We start from the raw sequence: 27,482 nt of genomic DNA on the forward strand, positions 1-27,482 counted from the left end.
ATGTCCTGGCTATTGTAAACAGTGCTGCAATGAACATTGTGGTACATGACTCTTCTTGAATTATGGTTTTCTCAGGGTATATGCCCAGTAGTGGGATTGCTAGGTCATATGGTAGTTCTATTTTTAGTTTTTTAAGGAACCTCCATACAGTTCTCCATAGTGGCTGTATCAATTTACATTCCCACCAACAGTGCAAGAGGGTTCCCTTTTCTCCACACCTTCTCCAGCATTTATTGTTTGTACATTTTTTGATGCTGGCCATTCTGACAGGTGTGAGGTGATACCTCATTGTAGTTTTGATTTGCATTTCTCTAATGATTAGTGATGTTGAGCATCCTTTCATGTGTTTGTTGGCAATCTGTATATCTTCTTTGCAGAAATGTCTTTTTAGGTCTTCTGCCCATTTTTGGATTGGGTTATTTGTTTTTTGGATATTGAGCTGCCTGAGCTGCTTGTATATTTTGGAGATTAATCCTTTGTCAGTTGCTTCATTTGTAAATATTTTCTCCCATTCTGAGGATTGTCTTTTCATCTTGTTTATGGTTTCCTTTGCTGTGCAAGAGCTTTTAAGTTTCATTAGGTCCCATTTGTTTATTTTTGTTTTTACTTCCATTCCTCTAGGAGATGGGTCCAAAACGATCTTGCTGTGATTTATGTCATAGAGTGTTCTGCCTATGTTTTCCTCTAAGAGTTTTATAGTGTCTGGCCTTACATTTAGGTCTTTAATCCGTTTGTTTTTGTGTGTAGTGTTAGGGAGTGTTCTAATTTCCTTCTTTTACATGTAGCTGTCCAGTTTTCCCAGCACCACTTATTGAAGAGGCTGTCTTTTCTCCATTGTATTTTCTTGTCTCCTTTATCAAAGATAAGGTGACCATATGTGGGTTTATCTCTGGGCTTTCTATCCTGTTCCATTGATTTATAATTCTGTTTTTGTGCCAGTACCATACTGTCTTGATTATTGTAGCTTTGTAGTATAGTCTGAAGTCAGGCAGCCTGCTTCTTCCAGCTCTGTTTTTCTTTCTCAAGATTGCTTTGGCTCTTCGGGCTCTTTTGTGAAATTTGTGAAATTTTTTGTTCTAGTTCTGTGAAAAATGCCATTGGTAGTTTGATAGGGATTGCACTGAATCTGTATATTGCTTTGGGTAGTATAGTCATTTTCACAATGTTGGTTCTTCCCATCCAAGAACATGGTATATCTCTCCATCTGTTTGTATCATCTTTATTTTCTTTCATCAGTGTCTTATAGTTTTCTGCATACAGGTCTTTTGTCTCCTTACTAGGTTTATTCCTAGGTATTTTATTCTTTTTGTTGCAATGGTAGATGGGAGTGTTTCCTTAATTTCTCTTTAACATTTTTCATCATTAGTGTATAGGAATGCAAGAGATTTCTGTGCATTAATTTTGTATCCTGCTACTTTACCAAATTCATTGACTAGCTCTAGTAGTCTTTTGGTAACATCTTTAGGATTCTCTATATATAGTATCATGTCATCTGCAAACTGACAGCTTTACGTCTTCTTTTCCGATTTGGATTCCTTTTATTTCTTTTCTTTCTCTGATTGCTGTGGCTAAAACCTCCAAAACTATGTTGAATAATAGTGGTGAGAGTGGGCAACCTTGTCTTGTTCCTGATCTTAGGGGAAATGGTTTCAGTTTTTCACCATTGAGAATGATGTTGGCTGTGGGTTTGTCATATATAGCCTTTATTATGTTGAGGTAAGTTCCCTCTATGCCTACTTTCTGGAGGGTTTTTATCATAAATGGGTGTTGACTTTTGTCAAAAGCTTTTTCTGAATCTATTGAGATGATCATATGGTTTTTCTCCTTCAATTTGTTAATATGGTTTATCACATTGATTGATTTGCGTATATTGAAGAATCCTTGCATTCCTGGGATAAACCCCACTTGCTCATGGTGTATGATTCTTTTAATGTGCTGTTGAATTCTGTTTGCTAGTATTTTGTTGAGGATTTTTGCATCTATGTTCCTCAGAGATGTTGGCCTGTAGTTTTCTTTCTTTGTGACATCTTTGTCTGGTTTTGGTATCAGGGTGATGGTGGCCTCGTAGAATGAGTTTGGGAGTGTTCCTCCCTCTGCTATATTTTGGAAGAGTTTGAGAAGGATAGGTGTTAGCTCTTCTCTAAATGTTTGATACAATTTGCCCGTGAAGCCATCTGGTCCTGGGCTTTTGTTTGTTGGAAGATTTTTAATCACAGTCTCAATTTCAGTGCTTGTGATTGTTCTGTTTATATTTGCTATTTCTTCCTGGTTCAGCCTTGGAAGGTTGTGCTTTTCTAAGAATTTTTGCATTTCTTCCAGGTTGTCCATTTTATTGGCATATAGTTGCTTGTAGTAATCTCTCATGATCCTTTGTATTTCTGCAGTGTTAGTTGTTACTTCTCCTATTTCATTTCTAATTCTTTTGATTTGAGTCTTCTCCCTTTTTTTCTGATGAGACTGGCTAATGGTTTGTCAGTTTTGCTTATCTTCTCAAAGAACCAGCTTTTAGTTTTATTGATCTTTGCTATCGTTTCCTTCATTTCTCTTTCAGTTATTTCTGATCTGATCCTTATGATTTTTTTCCTTCTGCTAACTTTGGGGGTTTTTTTGTTCTTCTTTCTCTAATTGCTTTAGGTGTAAGGTTAGGTTGTTTAGTTGAGATGTTTCTTGTTTCTTGAAGTAAGATTGTATTGCTATAAACTTCCCTTTTAGAACTGCTTTTGCTGCATCCCATAGGTGTTGGGTCATCGTGTTTTCATTGTCATTTGTTTCTAGGTATTTTTTGATTTCCTCTTTGATTTCTTCAGTGATCTCTTGGTTATTTAGTAGTGTATTGTTTAGCCTCCATGTGTTTGTATTTTATACAGTTTTTTTCCCTGTAATTGATATCTAGTCTTATAGTGTTGTGGCTGGAAAAGATACTTGATATGATTTCAATTTTCTTAAATTTACCAAGGCTTGATTTGTGACCCACGGTATGATTTATCCTGGAGAATGTTCCTTGAGCACTTGAGAAGAAAGTGTATTCTGTTGTTTTTGGATGGAATGTGCTATAAATATCAATTAAGTCCATCTTGTTTAATGTGTCATTTAAAGCTTGTGTTTCCTTATTTATTTCATTTTGGATGATCTGTCCATTGGTGAAAGTGGGGTGTTAAAGTCCCCTACTATGATTGTGTTACTGTCGATTTCCCCTTTTATGGCTGTTAGTATTTGCCTTATGTATTGAGGTGCTCCTATGTTGGGTGCATAAATATTTACAATTGTTATATCTTCTTCTTGGATTGATCCCTTAATCATTGTGTAGTGTCCTTCTTTGTCTCTTGTAATAGTCTTTATTTAAAGTCTATTCTGTCTGATAAGAAAATTGCTACTCCAGGTTTCTTTTGATTTTCATTTGCATGGAATATCTTTTTCCATCCCCTCACTTTCAGTTTGTATGTGTCCCTAGGTCTGAAGTGGGTCTCTTGGAGGCAGCATATATACAGGTCTTGTTTTTGTATCCATTCAGCCAGTCTATGTCTTTTGGTTGGAGCATTTAATCCATTTACATTTAAGGTAATTATCGATATGTATGTTCCTATTACCATTTTCTTAATTGTTTTGGGTTTGTTATTGTAGGTCTTTTCCTCCTCTTGTATTTCTGGTGTAGAGAAGTTCCTTTAGCATTTGTTGTAAAGCTGGTTTGGTGGTGCTGAATTCTCTTAGCTTTTGCTTGTCTGTAAAGGTTTTAATTTCTCTGTCAAATCTGAATGAGATCCTTGCTGGGTAGAGTAATCTTGGTTGTAGTTTTTTCCCTTTCATCACTTTAAATATGTCCTGCCACACCCTTCTGGCTTGCAGTTTCTGCTGAAAGATCAGCTGTTAAGCTCATGGGATTCCCTTGTATATTATTTGTTACTTTTCACTTGCTGCTTTTAATATTTTTTATTTGTATTTAATTTTTGATAGTTTGATTAATATGTATATTGGTTTTCTCCTTGGATTTATCCTATATGGGACTCTCTGCGCTTCCTGGACTTGATTGACTATTTCCTTTCCCATATTAGGGAAGTTTTCAACAATAATCTCTTCAAATATTTTCTCAGTCCCCCTTTTTTTTTTCTCTTCTTCTTCTGGAACCCCTATAATTCGAATGTTGGTGCGTTTAATGTTGTCCCAGAGGTCTCTGATAGTGTCCTCAATTCTTTTCATCCTTTTATCTTTATTCTGCTCTGTGGTAGTTATTTCCACTATTTCTCTTCCAGGTCACTTATCCGTTCTTCTGCCTCAGTTATTCTGCTATTGATTACTTCTAGAGAATTTTTAATTTCATTTTTTGTGGTGTTCATCATTGTTTGTTTGCTCTTTAGTTCTTCTAGGTCCTTGTTAAACATTTCTTGTGTTTTCTCCATTCTATTTCCAAGATTTTGGATCATCTTTACTGTCATTACTCTGAATTCTTTTTCAGGTAGACTGCCTATTTCCTCTTCATTTGTTTGGTCTGGTGGGTTTTTACCTTGCTCCTTCATCTGCTGTGTATTTCTCCATCTTCTCATTTTCCTTAACTTACTGTGTTTGAGGTCTCCTTTTCACAGGCTGCAGGGTTGTAGTTCCCATTGTTTTTGGTGTCTGCCCCCAGTGGGTAATTTTGGTTCAGTGTGTTGTGTAGGCTTCCTGGTGGAGGGGGCTGGTGCCTGTGTTCTGATGGATGAGGCTGGATCTTGTCTTTCTGGTGGCAGGACTGCAGCCGGTAGTGTGTTTTGGGGTGTCTGTGAACCTATTATGATTTTAGGCATCCTCTCTGCTAATCGCTGGGGTTGTGTTCCTGTCTGGCTAGTTGTTTGGCATGGGGTGTCCAGCACTGCATCTTGCTGGTTGTTGAGTGGAGGTGGGTCTTAGCATTGAGATGGAGATCTCCGGGAGTGCTCTCACCGACTGATATTACGAGGGGCTGAGAGGTCTCTGGTGGACCAGTGTCCTGAACTCGACTCTGCCACCTCATAGGCTCAGGCCTGACACCTGGCCGGAGTACCAAGACCCTGTCAGCCACATGGCTGGGTCATCCTGGAGAAGATGGACTGAAGCCAGGAGAGAGCTAGAGGATGGGAGACCTGTCAGAAGGCTTGGTTGATGAAATCAGGCCAAGGGTGGTGACATTCTGTACCCAGGCTCTACTCGTGAAGGGGAAAGGGGTGCCTTGGGAAGCCGAGCACACGCTTTCACAGCCGAGGCGCATGTGGGCGTGGATTCATGCCATGTGTTTTTAATTTTGCTCAAAGGATTTTATGGTAGGTGCTCTTAAATTGAACAATTCAGTGTAATTCAAGGGATCAGACCTTTAAAAATATTTAGACTCTAGGGTTTGAGGGTGATTCCTGTGCATTTCAGTCAATCAACTCAATCAGCTGATGTCAATTGGCTGCCTTCACCAAATATCTGAAACAATGAACACACCTTGGCCAAAACCTTTCTTTGGATTAGTGTGGGTTTTCCCCTAATCCCCACCCCAACTTTCCCTCTGTAGCATTGCCTCCTGTCTTAGTTTCCTTGGCTGCTATAACAAAATACCAAAGACTGGCTGGCTTAGAGAATAGAAATTTGTTTTCTCACAGTTCTGGAGGCTGGAAGTCCCAGATCAATGTGCCATGAGGGTTGGTTTCCTCAGAGGCCTCTCTCCTTGGCTTGCAGGCAGCTGCCCTCTTGCTACCTCTTCACATGGTCATCTCTCTGTGCACGTGTACTTCCAAAGTCTCTTTGTGTGTCCAAATTTCCTCTTCCTTTTTTTTTTTTTAATAAATTTATTTATTTATTTTATTTTTGGCTGCATTGGGTCTTCATTGCTGCATGCGGGCTTTCTCTAGTTGCGGTGAGCGGGGGCTACTCTTCATTGCAGTACACTGGCTTCTCAATGCGGTGGCTTCTCTTCTTGCAGAGCACAGACTCTAGGCACGCGGGCTTCAGTAGTGTGGCATGCGGGCTCAGTAGTAATGGCTCACGGGCTCTAGAGCGCAAGCTCAGTAGTTGTGGCGCATGGGCTTAGTTGCTCCGCAGCATGTGGGGTCTTCCTGGACCAGGGCTTGAACCCATGTCCCCTGCATTAGCAGGTGGATTCTTAACCACTGCGCCACCAGGGAAGTCCCCAAATTTCCTCTTTTTATAAGGACACCAGCCAGATTGGATTAGGGCTCATTCTAACAGTCTCATTTTAACTTTTGCTCTTACATCACCTCTTTAAAGGCCATAGATCCAAATATAGTCATATCCTGAGGTACTGGGGGTTAGGGCTTCAACATATGAGTTTGGGGGGGGTGCACAGTTCAGGCCATAGCACCTTCTTTAATTCTTGCTCTCTTTCAGGGTTCAAGCCTTTCATGTGACAGACCCTTTGTTTTCTTACCAACTACTGTCATCTGGACAGAGCCTGAAAAGCAGGCAGGAGGTACCCACCTCCCCGTGCCAGCTTCTGAATAGCTATGATGCTGAGGTCTCTGCCTGCCCCCTGGGGAGAGGTTCCCTTGGTTCAGTCACCCTTGTCTTCCAGAAAGGAAAATGTATTGACCTGTACTGGTCAGCTGGTTTTTGCATTTCCCTGTCTCTCCTCTCATCCCTTCTCTGATCTAAGTGGCGAAGGCATAGCTATTGTCTCATGCTGCGAGGAGTCCGAGAATGATCTACTTTGATTTGAGTTGCTGTCTGGAAAGTGTTTACTAGTGATGGTTGCTCTCTCTAAAGTATTTATTAGCTTGGTATGATTTCTCACATCCCCCATTGCTGGCTTATCTCCTTTACATCTCCTCTCAAATGTCAGGCCGTTTTGTCCCTGTGTATAGGTGCTTTCCTCGAGCCGTGGGGTTTGGGGTGCTTCTCTTTGGTCTGGGTCTCTTTCATGTGTGTGCACGGTGATAGCAGCCACAGAGGAGGGTTCCTTGTGACCCCCAAGTATACTGCGGACCCCCAGTGGATCCAGGGGGTCTCCTCCTTAGCCATTCCTGCGGGCCCCTCCTGCCTGTCTGTTGACTTCCAAGATGGGCACTGGCCCCTATTTTTCTCTGTCCACCAGGATCTCCTCATGCAGTCTTGTGGGTCAGTGTCTTCTGTCTCTTCATGTCCTCACCGTGAGGCCAGACAGCCTTGCTTAGGGAGGAAGCTGCATCTTTTCTCCTGGATGGAGACGCATCCCTAAGTATCCGGCCGTGTGTTCTCCTCTCTCTGTGGGTTTGCCCATGAGCACTCTCACTCCAGCCCTCCTCGACTCCCCTTCCCCTCTCCCTGCTGATGAGAAATTGGGTTCTTCCTAAAGGATCATCCGACTACCCAAGGGATTTAAACTGCATAGAGGACTTCCCTGGCGGTTCAGTGGTTAAGACTCCCCACTTCTACTGCAGGGGACACGGGTTCGATCCCTGGTTGGGGAATTAAGATCCCGCATGCTGTGCGGTGAGGCCACACACGCAGACACACACACAGACACAGACACAGACCCACACACACACACACATAAAAAAACTGCATAGAAAAGAATAGCTGTACCTGGGCTCATCTGGGGTCTTCTCACACGAGGAAGGTTCCAGAACCCTCACAAACACCATTTTAACAACATCTCCTCATGAGGCCTCTGAGAAGTCTGTGATTAGCTCTAATTTTACTAGCAGGGAGGGTGCGGCAGAAAGGCCCTCGATGTCCACAGAAGCCCTCCCTTTCCTCTTCCCCAGTTTCTCTGGACAAATCCAAGAGACAGTGGCTTTCCCCAGGTTCCCTGCGCCACAAACACCACCAATCTGTTTGCTTCTCTGAATGTGTGCTCTGTTCCCTCCCACATTCCCCTGGTGAGCGGCCCCCCAACCATTTTCTCGTGAGTGCTAATTGCCAGCATCATTAATAGCCAGTCATTAGCTGCTCCCACTGTTTGGGGTGGGGGTGGGCTCCCATCCATCCTGCCCCTAAATGCCACTGGGGCTCTGTGGTGAATTGAATGTGACAGCTCTGCAGCATCCTAAGGTCTCCGCTTTGTGATCCTCCCTTGGCAAGGCTTTTGGAGTGGGGGAGGGAGGCAAGAGAGCTTAATCCAAGAGGCTAATCTGCAGTCCCCCCAGGGAAAGTTCTGGATGCCAGTGAGGTGGGAATGCTGACTTTTCCCTCTTGAGCAGAGCTGCAGCGGGACCCCCGCTGCTTGTGAGCACAGGCCTATGGGAAAAATAGCCCTACAGACTCAGGAGTTGTCAATGTCACGGGCATCTGCGTTTGCACCACCTGCAGCAGTAGAGACCTTTTGACTTTGGTCCTCCTGCTGTCCCTTGCTGCATCCCCCCGGCTGTGTCTCCAGCAAAGCCCATTGCTCATCCTTGCTCCTGCTGCTGCTGAAAGGGCAGAGCGGAGTGCTGGAGCCAGCACTGACCGCCCCCCGCCCCTCCACCCCCCCCACCATGCTGCCCTGTGCTGCCAGCTCAGCACTCGACTGCCATTCCTCCCATCCTCCGCCCCCTCCCAGCTGATGTTCTCCCGCCTTTGTTCCTCTCCTAGTCTCTCATTTTCTCCTGAATATACACTGTTTGTCTCCTTGGTAGGTTTGTCCCCTTTCCTTTGTGTCCTGACCTCTCTGTCTCAACTCCAGGCAGCCCGGGGATGCTTGGAGTTCAGACACTCCCCCTTGGGAGATAGGGTGTTCTGATGGGGTCTTCCCTACCTGAGCTGCTGCCCTTCTCCTCCCTGTGGGAGGCTGGATTCTTCTTCCTTCTTCTGTTTCTCTGACCACCTTCATCTACTTTCTACAAATGAAATCACTGTGTGTGTGCACATGTGTGTATACGTGCATACATATAGATACACACAGACATAGACTACATACATACGAATAAAAGGAGGGAGGGTTTGGGCAGTTAGGACTCTGAGAGGTGTCACTCAGAGGCATCCTGTCGTGACTCCTTAAATGTCACCTTGGTAAACAGGGTAGCAGAAAGAGCACTGGGTTAGAATTCAAAACTCCTTTGACACAGGCTCACAGTGTGAAAGCTCTTCTTGAATTTCTTTTTACCTTCTCTGCACAGTGGGAATCTATTATAGACGAGGTTTTCAAGGTACCTTTTTTGGGGGGTGGGTATGGGGATGTCTGAGGTCACGGACCTGTATGAAAAAGCTGTGTGAACAAATTCAGTCTAATACATTCATCTGTCCATCCATCGATTTATCCATCTATCCACCACCCATCTATTGGTTTAGTAACCATGTATCGAATACTGCCTTGGTCCCTGTCCTCGAGGAGCTCTCAGTTGTGAGCAGGAATGTGTAATAGGGTACGTATAGAATATGGTGAAGGAAGCCAAGGGCTCAAAGGCACAGCACGCTTTCTACTCCTCAGGGAAGTAGTGCTCTAAGTGTGGCATCAGCATCACCTGGGAACTTCCTGGAAATGCAGATCCTTGGCTCCATCTGGAAACAGGTGCTCTGAGGGTGCGGGCCAGCAATCTATGTTTTAAAAAGCCCTGCAGGGCATTGAAAGCTTCAGAACGTTAGAAACATTAGAACGTTTAAAAAGCATTAGGGGGTTTGCAAAGGCTTCCCTGAGGAGGTGACCTTCAAGTTAGCCCTTGAAGAATGAGGAGAAATTTACTGGGTGGGAGAGGGCTTCCCAGATAGAGGGAACTGCGTGTACAAAGGCAGGGAGGTGTGAAACAGCATGGTGCGTTCAGACAATTGGTAGTAGTTGTGTCTGACAGTGGTACTGGAGAAATGATGGAACGTGGGCAGGGGCCACAGCTGGAAGCGTCTTCTCTGCCAGGCTGTGTAGTTGTCATCTTGTAGGAAAAGGAGAACCATGGTAACAATTACTAGAAGTAAGAACAAATGATTTATAAAGAAATATGTGTGGCATATTATAAATTATCGTATGGTGTATCTCTTATTTAATAGCATAAATGAATGTAAAGTGCTCTCTACAGCATACTTGGAGCTCCTACGAGGGAAATGTGTTTTAAAGTATGGATCTATAAAATTTATTCCAAGCCTATTTCTCTGGTCCCTGGAATGGAAGTTGGGTTGTCCTCAGTCCCGGGAGGTCTCAGTCTTCTGTCTAATAGTGGTGGCCTGGCATATAGCTAGGCTCTCAATATCTGTCAAGAGAAGAAAAGTCCCCACACCAGTGTGCCTTTGGAGGGCATGTTGTACTCTGCAGAACTGAAAGAGGAGAGCCGAGTTGATTAAGGGTAATGTTGGCTGATTAGATAATCTGAAAATTAGTCTGATAATGTGTAAATTATCTAAAAGAAGCATATGATGTCATTGCCACACTGATGGGAAAGATCGAACAGATGTTAGTCTTCTGACATCTCTGTCCCCTAACATACATCCCAGGGGCAATGGATACAGCTTTAAGAGAGAGAGTGAAAATCACGTTTGACACAAGCTTAAGAATTCTGGATCAGTCTGAAAGGTGCCTGAAAACCTATAAAACCCACACAACTCACCACTTACCCAACCTTGACGCAGGAAGTTCAGGCTTCGTTACTGGGGAGAGAGAGGGCAGTTCAGATCCAGGGCTCTGTCTGGAAAAGTGAGCTGCTTCTCGCTCCCCAAAGAGCAAATTTGGAAACTAACAACCGGTGTTCCTTAGGTGAATTATTATTTCACTAAACAGTTTACAGATTACAAAGCAAAGAAGAATCTGAGGTTGCTCTGGCCTTGAAGGTATACTTGGAGTTAACTCTCCAGACCTGTGGGTCATCCACATTCTTGACCCAGTGACTGAGAAAATGCCATTGGAATTGGCTGGGCCAGTGTGTGAATCACAACTCGGCCACCCTGCCATCTTCTGTCTGTGTAGCTGTGCGTCAGTTACTTACATTTCTCTGCTCCTTCGTTGCCTCATCCGTAAAACAGAGAGAACAATCATTCTGCCCTCACGGGGTTGCCGTGAGCCTTCCTGAGGTGACGTGGGTGACTGGCACCAGGCCCACACTCTGAGGGTGCCGACATCCCATCTCTGTGCCATTCAGGCCAGCAGAGCATGTCCAGGACCACAAATGGCTAATCTGAGTCGGGGCCCATCTTGTTGCTGGGAAGCTAACTGCCTATGGGGGTCTCACTGGCATCAGGAGGAACTATCAGAGCCTGACCCAGCCCTGGCACATCCTTTGCTAAATCTTAGATATGGGAGCCCAATCCTTCCACATAAGCTGAACATGAGTATTTACTGAGCGCTTACTGTGCATGCACCCACTCGCGGGGCCAAGTGTAATTGGGGCTCCAAAAAGACATAACGTGTGGGCTCGGTCCCAGGACAACTTCTGGTCTAATTGGGGAAATAAGATGGAAATGTGAAACCCCGTGGCAGGAAGCCGTGGAGCAGAATCTAGCCGGTGTGCATCCCTGTGTTTACCATCCCGTTTCCCCAGGATCCGGCATCTACCTGCCACTTGCCTTTCTGTGAGCCTCTTTTATTTCTCTCACCTTTTTGGCCTAATTACCTAGAATGTTCGGGATTGAAGAGTTTCGTGTCCTGATCAATGACAAGGGCAATAATACTTGCTGACATTCCTTGAATGTGTCAGACACTGTGCTAGGCATGCCACGTTTATCTCATTCATTCCTCACAGTAACCTTATAAGGTAGGTGCCATGTCCCCTAGAGGACACCAAGGCACACAGAGACTGAGGGATGTGCCCTTGGACACAGAGCATGAATGTGAATTCTCCAGTCATGTGTCACTTCTTGGGAAAGCCTACTTATTTACACCTTTGATCTTTTTTCCTGCCTTTTCAGAAATAAAATTATTTTACAGAGGAAAAGAAAGAGGGAGAGACATGGTGGAATACCTACTTGTGCCAGGCACTTTACACGTCATCTCGTGTAATGTTTGCAAGTCTGTGAGGCACATGCTATTACTCTCATTTTACAGATGAGGAAACAGAGGCTCAGAAAGGTTGAGGAACTCTCCCCAGGTCACACAGTTAGCAAGATGAGAAGATGAGATGTGAATGTGCTTGAGTTGGACACCATTCAGCTATGTCAGGACATTGGAACCCCAAGTGATGGATCCCAATCTCAACCTGGGATGTTTATCATAGTCCTACTGATGTCTCTTAATTTCCCCCTGTAGGCCAATTGTCAAGTGCATCATATTGCATAGTGGCTTTTCAAAAGAAATGAATGTATTAATGGGCAGTATCAAGGTCAGCCAGGGCTGTGTAACAAAATACCATAGGCTGGGTGGCTTAAACGATAGGAATTTATTTCTCACAGTTCTAGAGGCTGAAAGTCCAAGGTAAAAGTGATGGCAGGGTTGGTGTCTGGTGGGGACTCTCTCCTTGGGTTGGAGATGACCATCTTTTTGCTGTATCCTCACATGGTCTTTGCTTGGTACATGTCGGTAGAGAGAAGCAAGCTCTCTGGTGTCTTTTCTTATAAGGGCACTAATCCCACCATAAGTGTCTCATCTCTCAATACCATCACATTGAGGGTTAGGGCTTTAACATATGCATTTTAGGGGAGAAACAATTCAGTCCATAGCAGGCAAATTTAATCTTCAGAATGAACTTTAGCTGTTTATGATGTTATATGGAACCCCCGTTTACAAATTCTGCTTGAGACTTTAATTTGTAAATGAGTTTTGCTCTAGAAAAAAATCACACATCACTCAGTTCAATAATTTTCCTGCATCTTTCTCTCTCATTCTATATCTCAGTCTTTCCAAGCTCTTATATCTCTTTCTGACCTTGTTCTTAAAAAAAAAAAAAATAATGCTGTACCTGAAGTGAAAATCCTAGGACTAATCCTTGGCTCTGTTTTCCTTCACCACCCTTTTGGCTCCCCCTCCAAAATATACCCCGAATCAGTTTCCGTTTCTCCATCCCTATCACCACTGGCTCTTGTCTGGATCATTGCAACTTCTTTATTAGTCTCTCTGCCTTCGTTCTTACCTCTTATAGTCTTTATTCCAAGGAGTAGCCAAAGTGGTCTTTCAAAAGTATAAAATAGATTATGCCATGCCATGCTCTCAAAACTTTCATCACACTTGAATACAATCCAAACTCCTCACCTTGAGGGCCTGCATTTTTGCTTCTCGAAGTGTGGTCAGCAGTATCCACATCACCCGGGACTCAGGTGATCAACCTGTCCAGGTTGGCCCAGGATATTCCCAGTTTTAGACTGAAAGTTCTGTGCCCTGGAAACACCTCGGTGCTAGGCAAACCTGGATGTTTGGCTACCCCACGGGGAAGCGTGTAAGAAATGGGGGCTCTCAGGCCCTACCTGGACCTATGAATCCTAATCTGAATTTTAATGGGACCCCTAAGTGATTTATTTGCACAACACTCAAATTTGAGAAGCCCTTGCCTCCAGGGCCTGCTGACCACTCTGACTTGACTTCCCTCGGGTGTGTTGTTGTATGTACCCGTGGCAGGATAGTATCAGGTGGGCCAGCTAAGAGCCATACTGCCTGGGTTCAGGGCCAATGTAGCGTGACTTTAGACAAGCTTCCTCATGCCTTAAGTATCATCTGTGTAAAATCAGAACACTAATGCCTCTGTATCATAGGGTTATGCAATGGTGAAATAAATTAATTCATATACAGCACAGCACTAACAGATGTGTATGACACAATGTGATATGACTGTCACATGTCTCATTAGAGCCGTGGTCCTCCAGCTTGAGCACATCGGAATCACCTGTTCCTTAAAACGCAGACTCCCGGATCTCCCACCCCAGAATTCTGGATTCAGTAGATCTGTGGTGGAGGCCTAGAATTTGCATGTTTAAGAAGTCACGTGAACTATGTGAACCACTGCCTTAGAGAAATCCAGCTCTTGAAGACCGATGGCCAATCTGTGTTTCCCTTTAATTCTTTTTACTTTTGGATGCACCGAGTCCGGTAACCAGGAAACAGGTCACATTGTTAAATCTGGGGGGAGAAACTTGGTTTTCATTCTTTTCCTAAGGCCCTGTCCTACCACGGGCAAATGTCTCTGTGGCTCCCAGCACCCGCTTCCCGGCTTGCTTTCTGGGTGTGTTCCTGGTCTAGGCCCTCATCTCTGGGCTGGGCTGCCTGTCAGCTCTGTGGTCCCTTGACTCTCTCCCCATCCTCAGGTCTGATGCTTGAGACTCAACCTTTTCTTTTGCCTGAGTACTGCTTTTTAGTCTGAAGGACATAGAAAATGCTGGTCCCTTGTGAACTGAGGGGTTGACATACCCGAGTCCTGTGGAGGTGGTGGTGAGGAGGGGTGGAGAGGGGCAAGGCTGAGCAAGAGAGGAAGGGAGCTTGCTGAATTCTGACATCACGATAATAATATCCTGACAACTGAAGCAGACGAGGCTTATCCTGCTCTACAGCACTGGGATGTCCTGCATTTCTCTCAGGAATGACACCACTTCATTCACAGCCCTTTTGACATAGCTCCTCTCAAGTGAGACGTTTTCCCCCTCAACTGACTCATTTGGTGGCAATAACAAGTTGCTACACCAGGGCATGAACTGACCCACATGACCTGCCACTGGAAAATGGAAACATCTTGTGCTTTCCTTAATCAGCACTGAGAAAAGTAATCAACTTTGCTTAGTCTTTTTCTCACTCTTCCGAAGCGTCAGTAACAGACCTGGGGTTGCTGGCCTGAGGCTGGAGCACAAAGGACATTACCGAAGGGTCATGTGACCATCTAGTCCCGGAAGTAGTGACCTGGTGTCCAAACTCCTGGCAAATGGCAACTCTAACCAAATACATCCATTAAGATGGAGACATCAGTGTGAGCAGACACGTGATTTCTGATTTTACAGCACAGTGTCTTGGAGTAAATATTTACAAGGTGTGTGTCTAACGGTATGAGTTTTGTGTTCCATAAAGATAGAGGAAAAGGAGATAGGTACAAGGAAGGGTGGGATGACTGACACACATTTAAAATTTTTAGAAAGATTCTACAGCTACCAAAGCACATAGTAAGACAGGGCCTATATTCTCACGGGCCGGTTCAGGGCTCCTGGCAAGAGACCAAACGTGAGGTTCAAGGGGCCCTGGGGGCCAAATGAATCGGGGAGTTCCTAACTCCTTCCATCCTGGTTTTCCAAGAAATGCCTAAGGGAGAGGATTCCCGCCGGAGGGCAGACCCACTGGCTTTCTCCACCACCACTTTATTCTCTCCAGTGGGCTCCCCCACTCTTTATGTTGCTTCTGCCCCTCACTCTTTTTTTTTTTTTTAATAAATTATTTATTTATTTTTAGCTGCATTGGGTCTTCGTTGCTGTGTGCGGGCTTTCTCTAGTCGCGGTGAGCGGGGGCTACTCTTTGTTGCAGTGCGCAGGCTTCTCATTGCGGTGGCTTCTCTTATTGTGGAGCATGGGCTCTAGGCTCGCGGGCTTCAGCAGTTGCGGCTCGCGGGCTCTAGAGCGCAGGCTCAGTAGTTGTGGCGCACGGGCTTAGTTGCTCCGCGGCATGTGGGATCTTCCCGGACCAGGGCTCGAACCCGTGTCCCCTGCATTGGCAGGCGGATTCTTAACCACTGCGCCACCAGGGAAGCCTTGCCCCTCACTCTTTATGTCCCCTGTTATGGGCAGGACTGATGCTGGCAGTGCCTTTGGATGGTCACTCAGTGCTCAGGGGACACTTTACATCCACTGAATTCCTGGTCTTTCACTTCCCTTTGCCTGGCAGTTGTTTTTTTTTTTCCCCTCCCAAAAACCTCTGTGAAGATTTGCCATCCTTTCATTAAGTATTTATTGTCAGCTCTGTGTCAATCACTGTGCCAGGTGCTGGGGATTCAGAGATTAAAGACACCGCTCCTGCCCTCAGGGAGCTCACGGCTAATAGGGAGAGAGATGTGTACACAAATATGAAGCAAGGATGAAAGGCTGAGTTCCTCTGGGTTTGAAAAACTTCGCTCTTCTTTCGCCCTATTATAATCCTCAAATAATAGGCCTAAAGGGGGCCTTAAGACATCATCTAGCATATTTTCTTGCCTCTAGATGGGCCTGCCCTCAAACAAACCTGGGCCAGGGACACCTTCCCAGGTGCAGACGCCTCTTCAGAGAAGCCTGCTTCTGCGACTGTGCCTTTAACTGCTGAATCACGCTCGTGTCCAGCTTTCTGGTAGCATGCACTGCCATTTCAGCTCCTTCTGTCTCCTGTTGTCTTTGACAATACGGTGACTTAGGCCCATCCATAAACCCAAAGGCTTATTAAATCAGCCCTCGGCCTTCTCGTCTCCAGGAGGACTAATCTGGGGGCCTGGAATCATTCTGCATTAGCAGTACCCCCTCCTCAGTCCCTATCATACACTCACCCTGTGCTCAAGGCCAGGTGGCAGAATGGTGCGTGAGGTCTGACGGTCATGTACTGAGTGGACCCTGGTGTTTGTTTCCCCCCACCGGGCTCCCCAGCTGCCCCGCCTTCCACATTCAGGGAGGAAGGCATCATTTGTCTTCCCTCTGGAGCCCCAGGGTAGGACCAGAGTTGCTATTAGGTGGCCAAGAAGAACCAGCCTGAATGGAATCCCAACATGTTTATTCCTTGGATCCGTGGGATTTATTTTTTCATCAGTTCTAGGGAAGCAATGAGAAAAGGTGTCAGGCCTTGGGGATAATTTATATGAGTAAACACGTAAGGCGTAGGGCGAGCAAGAGCATGAGAATTAAGGCCGTTTATCCAGGCTTGGAGGCTCTGTGTGCCCTCTGGTCCAGCCTTCTCCACAGTCTTTATCTTGCCACTTTAACCCTCTCCTGGCTCTACTCCACTTGGGCCCAGCACGGATCTCTTCACAGCCTCAGCCTTCCGCTGCCTCCCCCGCCCCTCCCGGGTCCCTCATTAAAGGCTGGGTGGAAGGGAGCAGGCTGCGGCGGTGGCCTCCAGCTGAGGCCTGCTCGCTGATTCTGAAGGGAAGGCACGTTGGCTCCCCCCCCACCTCCCCTCCCGCCCCGTCTCCGCAGCTTCCTCCTCCAGCCTGGCCTGTCCAGTGTGCCCTGTGTGGCCAGCCTGAGGCTGCCTTCCGCTCTCCGTCTTTTCCTTTCCCCTTCTCTTTACTCCGTCCTCCGAAGATGCGCTCTGCACCGCCAAATGGCACCAGGCTAGGAGGCTTTACACTTGAGAGATGAAGTAATAACAGGTGGCAAGACCAGAGGCTGCCGGAGCCCAGGATTCTGGTTGCCATGGCAACATGTCAGACCCGTGGAGGGACGGGAGCTGTCAGCCGTGGAGGGTGGTGGGGGAATGAGCGAGGGGAGCGAGGAGAGGCACAGCGCCTCCTGGAGGGCTCTTCTCTGTGCCCCTGGGGTTCCCGAGCTCTGCACACCCCTGCTAGCAGGCCCTGGGGAGACAGCTGCTGGCCTGGGGCTGGGGTCAGGCTGGGTGGCGGGCACGGGACATGGCACCACGTCTGTGCACACCAGGCCCTGGCAGGCGGTCGGAGCGTCTGCCCAGGATGTGAAGTCACGCTTTCGTGGATGTGCCATGGAGGAGCCTAAACTTCTGGCTTGCTTCCTCCTTCCCTAGGACACTAGGGCTGCAGCTCTGGTCTCGGCAGAAGCAGGTGAAGGGCTGTTGCTTGTGCCCAGCCTGTGCCCACCGCTCATTTTCCTCTTGAGCGGCAGGTGTATTGCGGCAGAAATCAGGCTGAAAGGGGAAAAGACAGCCCTGCCTCGGGGGTAGTTCAGGAAGATTTGGGGCCTTATTTGCCCTCGACACGTGGCCTGACTGAAGTAAAAAACCCTGTAGTATGGTCATGTGCCACACTGCCGTTCCAGAATGACTGCTCACCCTTTCCCGAGTGTGCTGGTGGGACTCTGTGGGGCTTGGCTTTTCCTTTCTCTTGGGTTGATTTATTTGAATGTTCCCTCCCACCTTCTGTTATTATTATTATTATTATTTTTGGGCATTTCCTCATGAACTTTGTTCTGATTTCCACTTTTTTTCCTTTGAGCTTTTTAAAGTTATTCCCCTCCCGCCCCCCAGGTAAACTCCTAAACTCTCAAGGCTCACTTTAGTTTCTCAGCAGCTTCCTTGTATCACTTATATGATCTCAGCCCATGAACATTCATCAACAGAAAACCAAAGCCATCATCGCGGATGCTGCCATCGAGATACCACTCGTGTCTATGGCCTCCCCGTCATCTTGCTCTATAAAGTGGGACTCAATTTCCCATAAGCGGAAGCAGAATCTCTATTTAAATGCACTTGCAAGGTCTGGGCAAGCTTCCTATTTATAGTAAAATCCTTTTTATAATGACCTCATAGACGGTGCCAGGAAATTGCTCACGGATGGGTCAGGCCAAAGGCCAATAAAGCCACGGTGTGAGCTTTACTTAAAAAAAATCCTTCATGAGCCTCTGGAATTCTTTGGAGAAGTGTTTTCACGGAGTATATGACAATAAATGGGGCCACCAGGATGGATTACAGTGGTAGAGACATTAAACTTAAGTTCAAAGGGAATTTCCGCTTCATCAGGCCAATCTCAATACTTTTTATCGCTTTGGGCTTCCCAAATAAAGTACTGGGTGAATCACGTTTATGAAATATTATATATGCAACGTTGGCTCTGGACTTCCCAGAGGCAGAGAAGTGTGATTAGAGACAGAGTCTCTGAGGACACAGACAACCCAGGGGTGAATCCCGCTTCCTCCACTTCTTAACTGGGGCTTGAAGCCAGTCCCTTAATCTCTTTGGGCTTCAGTTACCTCATCTGTCAAATGCTCCCTACTTCACAAAATGCTTGTGAGAATCAATGAAATAGTGTGTGTAAAGCATCAGTGTAAGATCTGTCACCATTTTGTAGTGTCATATGTGTCTGTTTCTTCATCTTCTCAAAAAACAGTTGAATGAGGGGGCTGGGTGGGTAGGCACAAACTGGTGTCCCTTTCTCAAGAGACAGTGAGTCCTAGTCTTATACTTTTCTTGTATGTCTGTGTACAGGACGATGTCTCATCTACCATAGTAGGGAATAGTACAGTGTTGTTCTTCCAGCAACCCGGGGCTCTCGGCCACCCACTCTGTGTACTCTGGGAGCTAGACATGACCCAGGCCAGATGACCGACCATTCATTTGGACGTGGACCAGCTCTTCGTTTTGGGGACTGGGGAAATAAACCAGGCAGTGAGTCATATTCAGAGTGACAGATAACTCTGCCTCAGTCCCCCTAGGAGGAGCTCCCGAGGCATCACTGGGCTGCCTACCTACCTCTCTGCCATCCTTTTCTAAGCCATTCATCTCACACATCATTGTTAACCATTTCCTGTGTGCAGGACACATAGGTTTTCCAGCAATGAGTTGGATGTGGTCCCTGATCTGAAGGAGTAAACCACTGAATATGGGGTGATGAGGCAGGTGTATACACGTATAGACAGGCGAAGGGTCATAGAAGCAATGTCAACAGCGTGCTCTCCCTAAGGCCTGACTGGTCATTTCTGGCTGGGGACTTGGGAGAGCTCCATGGGAGAACCCTCACTAATCCTAAATACCCCAAAATGTACGAGAACCAGAGGTGAAAGCTATTGATTAGTCCATCCCATGCCATTTTACCAAGATGGAAGGAAGCTTGAGCTCGCTGTTGTGAGAGGAGAGTAGGAACTGAAGTGGAAAGGATTTCACTGGAAAATGAAGTCTAACTGCTCACTGTCACTTTCTACACTGGGCCCTCGCTGGACTAAAATGGTACCCACTCACCTGGCATGTCACAACTGTACACACCAGGGCCTGCAGCTGGAAGTTTATCACCATTTTCATCCCTTTGGCCAGGAACTTTGTATAACCAACAAATATATGCGGGGACCCTGCTCTGCTTCAATCTCCTTGGAAGCTTCTCTTCATCAGATGAATTAAATTCTCTTCCATTGGTCTTTCTCCATAGGATTGATTTCTATATCACTGTCTGCTTTGCTCTACTAGATTGTTTCTGAATTTTTTATTTCTTGCCATATTGGAGTCCCTGATTTGGTAGGGTGTTCTACCAATGGTCTGTTGGTGGTGAAAACTGTAGAATTATCTGGGCATTCTTATACTCTATATTCTACTTCTTCATCCTCATAAATCACAAGGAATAGTGTGTTGGAGGAAAACCAGATTCTTTGGTTGCTTAAAGATTTTGTGAAAGGGGAGAAAATCTGACATAAAAGGGAATCCCAAAGAGAACAGGAGACAGGTGATGAGACTGGGCTTCCTAAGAGGTTTAGTGTGATGATATACATGGGATTCTTTGATCACTCTTCATGCAGGAAGCTACCTAAGTTGTGATTGGCATCTCCACATTTTATATCTAGTTCATAGCAATCATGAAACTTAGCTCTGTTTTACACTCAGCCCCTACATTTAATATAACCCACTTCTTCTTACTGTTCATCTTTTGATTGATTTCCATGATAGTCGCTTAATCAGGAAACCCCGAGTTTATTTGCTTCATAGACATACTTGGATTTTCTTGAGAGAGTTCTTTTTTTTTTTTTTTTTTTTGATGTGGACCATTTAAAAAGTCTTTATTGAATTTGTTACAATATTACTTCTGTTTTTTGCTTTGGATTTTTGGCTGCGAGGCATGTGGGATCTTAGCTCCCCAACCAGGGATTGAACCTGCACTCCCTGCATTGGAAGGCAAAGTCCCAACCACTGGACCACCAGGGAAGTCCTGAGAGAGTTCTAAAAATGGTTAAGATGGCAACTGAGAAAGAAAGAAGAAAGGGACTTCTTTCTGGATTTGGGCAGTGAAAATTTTATAGGCAGAATAAAATTTTTGTGGACGTCCTGCTTTTTGGAGATTATTTGCAAAACCATTCTGTATGACACACATCCCTCTTTGAGATGCAGTGACTGATGAAGAAAAACCCACACTCCGCAGGCCACAGGGTGTGGCCCCCTCCTCTGTCTGCCGCAAACAGCCCACATTTTTCTTGCAGAGAATTGTCTGCCTCCCTGAAGATGAAAATCAATGACTTAGAAACTGATTAAACAATCCAAATAGCAACTGATAAATGGATTAACCCTCTATAATGCAATTCTGTGAGCTTTTGTCTTCCGCCTTCCCCAGGTAAGTTTTTCTATTCCTAGAGGCAAAGCAGAGGCATGGAGGAAGCGGAGGCCAGGGGGAATCATATTAAAGTCCGTGAATCCGTTTATCACTTACTGTCTGGATGGTATTTCTGCTCACATATCTGCTTCCTTTTACAGATTTGTACCCTGATTAATGTTAGGCAGTGAATAATGAAAGATAGGGGCAGACATTGGGGATAAGGGGGAGGAAGATACCCCGGTGGTTTAGGCTGATCCCATAAACAGAGAGACTTTTCTTCTTAGTCACAAACAGGGAGCGTTAACATGACAAAGAAATGTCCACAGTAGGGATCAAAAAACAAGTAAAATGGAGGCATTTCTTCTCATGCAAAGAACCTGTCCAAGACTTTTTAACCAGCCCCTAGACACTGAGATTTCAGGGCTTGAGGACATGTGCTGTTTTCACAAGGCTTTGTTTCTAAAATCGTGTCCCAAGATATTCCTTTGTCTTTGTGTAGGGCCTTTCCGTAAGGGTGGCTTATGAAAGTCTTAAGCCTCAGATATGCTCACTAACTCACCGTTCAACCCATCTCTGGTATGAGGCTGAGCTAAGTGTTCAATTCTGATTCTAGGCACTTGGGGTCTGCTGATTAACTAGTCCTGGGTGCTTTCCATGACCAAAAAGTCTGGACTTCAGGGAGATGGGGCCGAACAAGAGTGGACACCTGTGTACCTGCCCACATGTGCATCAGGGTCCCCCAGAGCCTCTTCAGGGTCCTTCCTGCAAATGATCCCCCATCAATGCTTCTTTGTTTTCCTTTTCAGAGATAGAAGGAATATCTCCTAAACAAGAGCATCTTTCCCAAGGGCAAGGCCTAGGTAGTGACCTTTCTCTCTCCCTCTACTCACACCACCGTTGATGGTTACCATCTGATGTTTGGGTCCCAAGGGCTCGTTGTTCAGGGATGAGAGAAGTTCACTTGATTAGTAAGGCCTTCTGGATCCAGGGATACAATCAGAAGAGCAGAGTCGTTTCTATAAAAACAAAGAGCTGACAAATATTGCACTCAAACTCAGCTCTGGATGGCTTGCAAGACATTGGTACGGTTGAACCGAGGAGAATCATAAAGAAAACTTTGCCCAAGTTAACAACTTGGTTGTAACAAAACCTCAGATTCTAAACTTCATATTCTTTCTGGAGCAGATTCTGCCATACCGTGGGAGAAGAAGGGCCAGTGGAGACTCACCAGAGCCTAACATTGGATTTTTTAATAAATGTTTCCACAGCCCAGAAAGGACCGGATGGGACAGTCATTCCCAATAACTACTGTGACTTCTGCTTGGGGGGTTCTAACATGAACAAGAAGAGTGGGAGGCCGGAAGAGCTGGTGTCCTGTGCAGACTGTGGACGCTCTGGTGAGTGTGACCCCTTCTCGCATCATGTGCCCGTAGACCAGGAACTCTTCCACTCGCACTTCTCTGCCATCTTGTGGGGGTCAGGGGCTGAAGCGTGGGTGCAGAAGTGACGGTGATGATACTTCGAGTGGAGACGGGTTTTCAGGTTATTTTGATTTGTTTCTCCTTGAGGCTTAAGAACTAGAAGTTATGCCCTGGGATCTGGGGAAAAGGGAAAGAAGAAGGTGTGGGCTTTTGTCTGTCCGGCCTTTCCGTGAGGTGGATATTTCTTTGTGTGTGTTGTTGTGGACGACAGTGAGACAGTGTGGAAACACCCGGAGACACAGGCAACGTGCTTCCTTGTATCGGGTGATGTGCCCGTAACAAAGAGATGCATTGGTTCTGCGGAAGTGCCCGGGGCAAACCGGAAAAACGTGGAGACGTGAATACTGGGAGAGCAGCTACATCTGGAGCTGTGGGGGGCACAGACCCCTACGCTCCTGGGTAGCTGCATAGATGCCACCCCATTGGCCACTCATCCCATTTTCTCATGCGGAAAGCAAAAGAGAGCCCAGTCGATCAAAGAGGCAAAGGGCAGGTGTTCTTAGGACTCCTCTGCAGTTGACTTGGGTTGTTTTGAATTTTCATCTTCAATCTATTCAGAGACTAAAATTGGTCTTGTTCTTCCATTCTTAGAATGAGCACAGGTCTTCAAGTTTTGTGCAAGCTGTTGTTTTGCTTTTCAATTCCATTATTTTGCGCTGGATTGTGGTTGGCTCTTCATATTGTTTTATGTTATAACGAGGCCAAAGTGCAAGGCAGGGAGGAGAGAAGGTTTCAGACTCATCTTTAGTCTCATCAACTGCTGACTAGTAGGTGAAATACAGTTTGGTTGGGTGGTTGCTTCCACCAGCCAGGAGTCATGGCTCCTTCCCACCTTTCTACCCAGCATCTGTTCTACTCCTAGTCATGAGAGAAGGCCTGAGATGACCACACCCGGCTTTACTACAGCAGCTCAGTTCTTCCCTCGCTCCGTCCGCAGACCTTAGCTTTAGTCCTTTTGTATTTGGTTTTGGGTTGTTTAAGCTTTAAGACTGACTTGAACAGCAAATCATTAATTGGAAAAGCACTGTGGTTTTTACTGCATACAACCCTCCGCATTTAACCCTTAAGGACCCTGACAGGGTGGCCCGTCTGTGCAATTCTGTCAATTCCTTTACTTGTCAAATGTGATACCTAACGTTGAACTTTTTATCCTACTGGTGCCAGCTTAGAAGAGAGGGCCCATGTGATAGTGGAGGGATTTAGATACTCAAAAAGGAAATGAAACAAATGAAATTCACTTCAGCATTTTTAAAAAGCAAGCGATCAGACAAAATCTCTACCACCAGAAACAAAGTTACTTGGTGGCATGATATTCTAGGCAGAATTTTATGGACTGCTATGGGTTTGGGATGAGTTAGAGAGGGCAGCTTCAGAATTCTCAGTGAAAACTTCTGAAATTTCTCCTCTCCCTTTCCTACAAAAGACGGGTACTTGAATCTGATCCATGGGGGACCAGAAATGGGCAGTTGGTTTTTTCTATCCAAAGCTTCTCTCTTCACAGCCTTTACTCAGCTTATTCTTCCCAGGATCTGTCTGCTATGTGACTCAGGGGGCCATTTTATACCAGCCTAGGTGTTCTCATTGCATTCGCCAGGGATTAATTTTGGTGGATAATTTAGTCAAGGTCTGACTCTGATGTTCCTGAAATAGTCAACACCTTGGGAATAAGCAGGTGGCATTAGCCCATGGGATATGCTCATTAAGGCAGGTGGGCCAATACTTCTCTAGGGCCTCCCTTCAGTCCTTCCAAGGAAGAGTGTGGAGCTTGGAAGAGCTGTCTTTTCCTTCCTATCTACCCCACTACCTACTTTTCCTGGGATAAAAAGTGAGATTCCGGAAATTGGCACCCTAAGTGGTGCCTTATGACCTCATCGGGGGCAGTCCTGGGGCCCATTTGGAACGTGAAAAAGTTTCTACCGGAGTTTTATAGACTTCAGGATACAGTCTTTTATTCGGCTTTTCCACCCCTATTTCCCACTTTCTCAGTGTTCTGAGTTAGATTTGACAACCCTGGACTTTCTGGAGTAACTCAGACCTGGGTGTGTTTAGGGCCTGGTGTGTGTGTGTGCGTGCCTGTGTGCACACACGCGTGTATGTGTATGCGCACATGTGTGGGTGCAGATCACAGAAATGTCCTCCAGTGGTTAAAGAAAATGGGAGACTCTTTTATTACCTACCACTTATCAGACTTTCCAACTTCTTTTTGCTTTCAGTGCAAATGAACTACATGGTGTAAGGGCAGAATTGAAAGGGTATGGAAAGAATGGGATTAGAAACGGGTAAAAATAAAAATAAAACGGATGGAGGCTTAACCACCTTGGCCGGGTTATCTGACAGCAATACCTTTGTAAAGCTGACTGTCAAAGCGAAGGACAAACATTGTGCAAAGAAACGCCAACTGAAAACACCAAAGAAATACCAACCAGGCTTAAAAACCACCAAGGAAACGCATTGTCTGGGGTGGGTTGAGCGAGCGTGCATGCGAATGTGTGCCTTCGGAAGAGAAGAAAGAAAGATCGTGGTTGAATCTTGCGCTGTCAGAGCTGTGGACAAATATATTATGGTAGAGATGATGCCTTTTCAGGGAGGGGAGAAGCCTTTTCCCTGGAAATGTTGGCTTTGTCCCGTTACCCCAAACCCCTGTCACCAGGTGACGCACCCAGTTAATCCCTTTTGGTGTGAAATGGTTTATGATTTTGCTATTAAGAATAACACTGTAATAATGTAATAAGAATATTAATAATGCTGTCTGTTGCTTAACCCATGTGCTGATATATTCATCATACATGTCAGCTCATTTGGGAGGAGAAGGCAGGAAGGAGAAGGAGGCAGCGGCCGCAGCACGCACCACGGAGGACTTATTCGGTTCCACGTCAGAAAGTGACACCTCAACTTTCCACGGCTTTGATGAGGACGATTTGGAAGAGCCTCGCTCCTGCCGAGGACGCCGCAGTGGCCGGGGTTCGCCCACAGCAGATAAAAAGGGCAGTTGCTAAACGCACGGAATGGACTTTCTGGGCAATTAGCCATCACCCTGTGACTTTGGTCATTGCTCTGGTTCTGATATATATATTTTTTTAATGAAAGACAATTTAGGTTTTCCCTTCATCCTTGCTTTTTCCTCTCACTTTCCACGTGTCCCTCCCCCCCTTCCCTTTATTTAGGGTACATACAGCAGAAGCACAGACTACTGAAACGAAACAGAACAAAAGAATAACAGTCCTTCAGAGAGATGGCATCGTGATGTACTATTTATTTTCCATAGAAATGGGAAGTTAGGCGGATTATCTCTTTTTTGCGGGGGAGGGGATCTTTTTGACATGAGCAGAGTTGATTTCCTCAGTTTTCCTATTTATTGGCAAAACGAAGAGAGGAGGAACATTGGGTTTGGAAACAAAGAACCAATAACGTTAAAAAATGATTTTTTATATCTTCTAGCTATTATTAGAAGCAGGCCTTTTTTTTTTTTTTTTGAGACAGAGAGAGAGAGAAGGGAAATCAAAGAAATTGAAGTAATATCCTGTTTAGAAGAAAGCCTGTATGGGGGAGGATTTCCTTGACGGGAGAGGATGGCACTTTGTACCCCACGGAGCTGGTGGCTCCCCACGGCAGACCCCCTCCCCATTTCTCCTCCCCCGACCTTTCCATCTTCCTCCCTGCTTGCGAGAACATGCCAGCAGTTCCTGAGAAGCTGGGCAGCCCATGTGTGGCCCTCATCCTGCTACTGGGCCCTGACCTGCAGAGCCTGTGGGATCCTCCTTCTCCATCAGCCGAGCTGCTGTTTTGTTGTTGCTGGTTTTTTCCTCACTTTCCTCCTGGTGAAGAGAAATTTCCAAACACAGGAATGGAGTATAAGCAGAAAGTCGTGGACTCAACAGTGACCACACCACCCGAGGCCGCGCTCATGGAAGAAAGGACGTTACTTCACAGTAGATTTCCCTCTCCCCTCACCCCTGTTTAAAAACGTATAAACACCCATTGGATGATCAAGTCTCCCATATTTCTTCTATTTTTTATAGTGCCCTCCAGGCACTTTGTTTTATGTTTCCAGTAGCACCTCCTGAAATAAACCAAAGCAACACTTGCTCAAGGCCCCTGGGGTGACGAAGACCATCCACCTTGTTGGCCAGCCGGTCCCAAGGATGAACAGCTGTGCGGTCCTAGTCAAAAGGTATGTCCCGGCTGACCTGTCTTACAATAAGGGAAAACCATCATAGTTGTTTTAAGTTTATTCCTTCTTTCTTTTTTTCGTTTCCTCCGCTCCTAACTTGTCTTTTGTTTTTCTGGGTTCGGACCCCCTTATTCGTGTGGGAGTGGCCACCGGAACATCTTCTACCCAGCCATCTGCTGTCTGTGTGTGCATGCATATCTATGTGGGCCTGGGCCTAGGTGTGGGATCTGAGGCTTGCTTGGGCTCTGGGAGGCTCTGTGTGGAGAATGGTGGACTTCTGGCTTCAACTGCAAGAGAAAACGGCTGGGGAGTGCTTGGCTAAATCTGCCTTTCTTGGCCATACCTGGAAGCAAAAAGTCCAGGGAACTGAGGTTGGAGTTGGCTGCTGTCCTTGGGTAGAAATCGAGGGGACTGCATGTCTAGGGTGGAGTTCCTTGCTCCAGTTACCAATTCAACAGCCAGGGGGATGCATCCAAATCAAAGAAGTTCTCTGATTAGGCACAACATTCAACCTCGTTGATTTGAAGATTCTAAACTCCCACTGAATGTGGTCAGGGTCTCCGGCCTTCATGAGAGCGTAGGTCCAGAGATGTAGGCACTGCCCTTTGGCTTGGGTTGGGAGATCCAGGAGGCCGCCCAGGCAACAGGCTGTAAGTGTCTGGGAAGATCTGCTTTGACAATCCAGCCTTTGCAGAACCTCACGAATTAGACCCCTCATTAAAATAACAAACCAACCCAACAGAAGAAAGGACCAAGCAAAGAAACCCACAGATGGACTCCTTGTGCTTCCCTGGTAGCCTGAGACAGACAGGGCTTCCACTTTTCTCCTGCTTGGAATGTGTAAGTGCTCTCCTGGGCATTTGTGCTCAGTTGTGAGAGGAT

General features: G+C 45.9%; 1 protein-coding gene across 11 annotated transcripts in view; it reads left to right on the forward strand.

Moving 5' to 3' along the window:
- DPF3 (double PHD fingers 3) overlaps positions 1-27,482 on the forward strand; it is a 277,931-nt gene that overhangs the window by 195,900 nt on the left and 54,549 nt on the right. For 7 of the 11 annotated variants that reach the window (XR_014242372.1, XM_082384351.1, XM_082384347.1 and 4 more), the window contains exon 8: positions 22,217-22,345. Coding sequence is in view for 7 of the 11 variants with exons in the window: in XM_082384351.1 (XP_082240477.1) it covers positions 22,217-22,345 (129 nt within the window). In the remaining 4 variants the exon portion in view is untranslated. The other 4 variants (XR_014242371.1, XR_014242373.1, XR_014242374.1 and 1 more) reach the window with 2 other exon arrangements.

Source organism: Balaenoptera borealis (genome assembly GCF_965194805.1).
Source record: "Balaenoptera borealis genome assembly, chromosome: 3".
In the NCBI taxonomy this organism is placed as follows: Eukaryota; Metazoa; Chordata; class Mammalia; order Artiodactyla; family Balaenopteridae; genus Balaenoptera; species Balaenoptera borealis.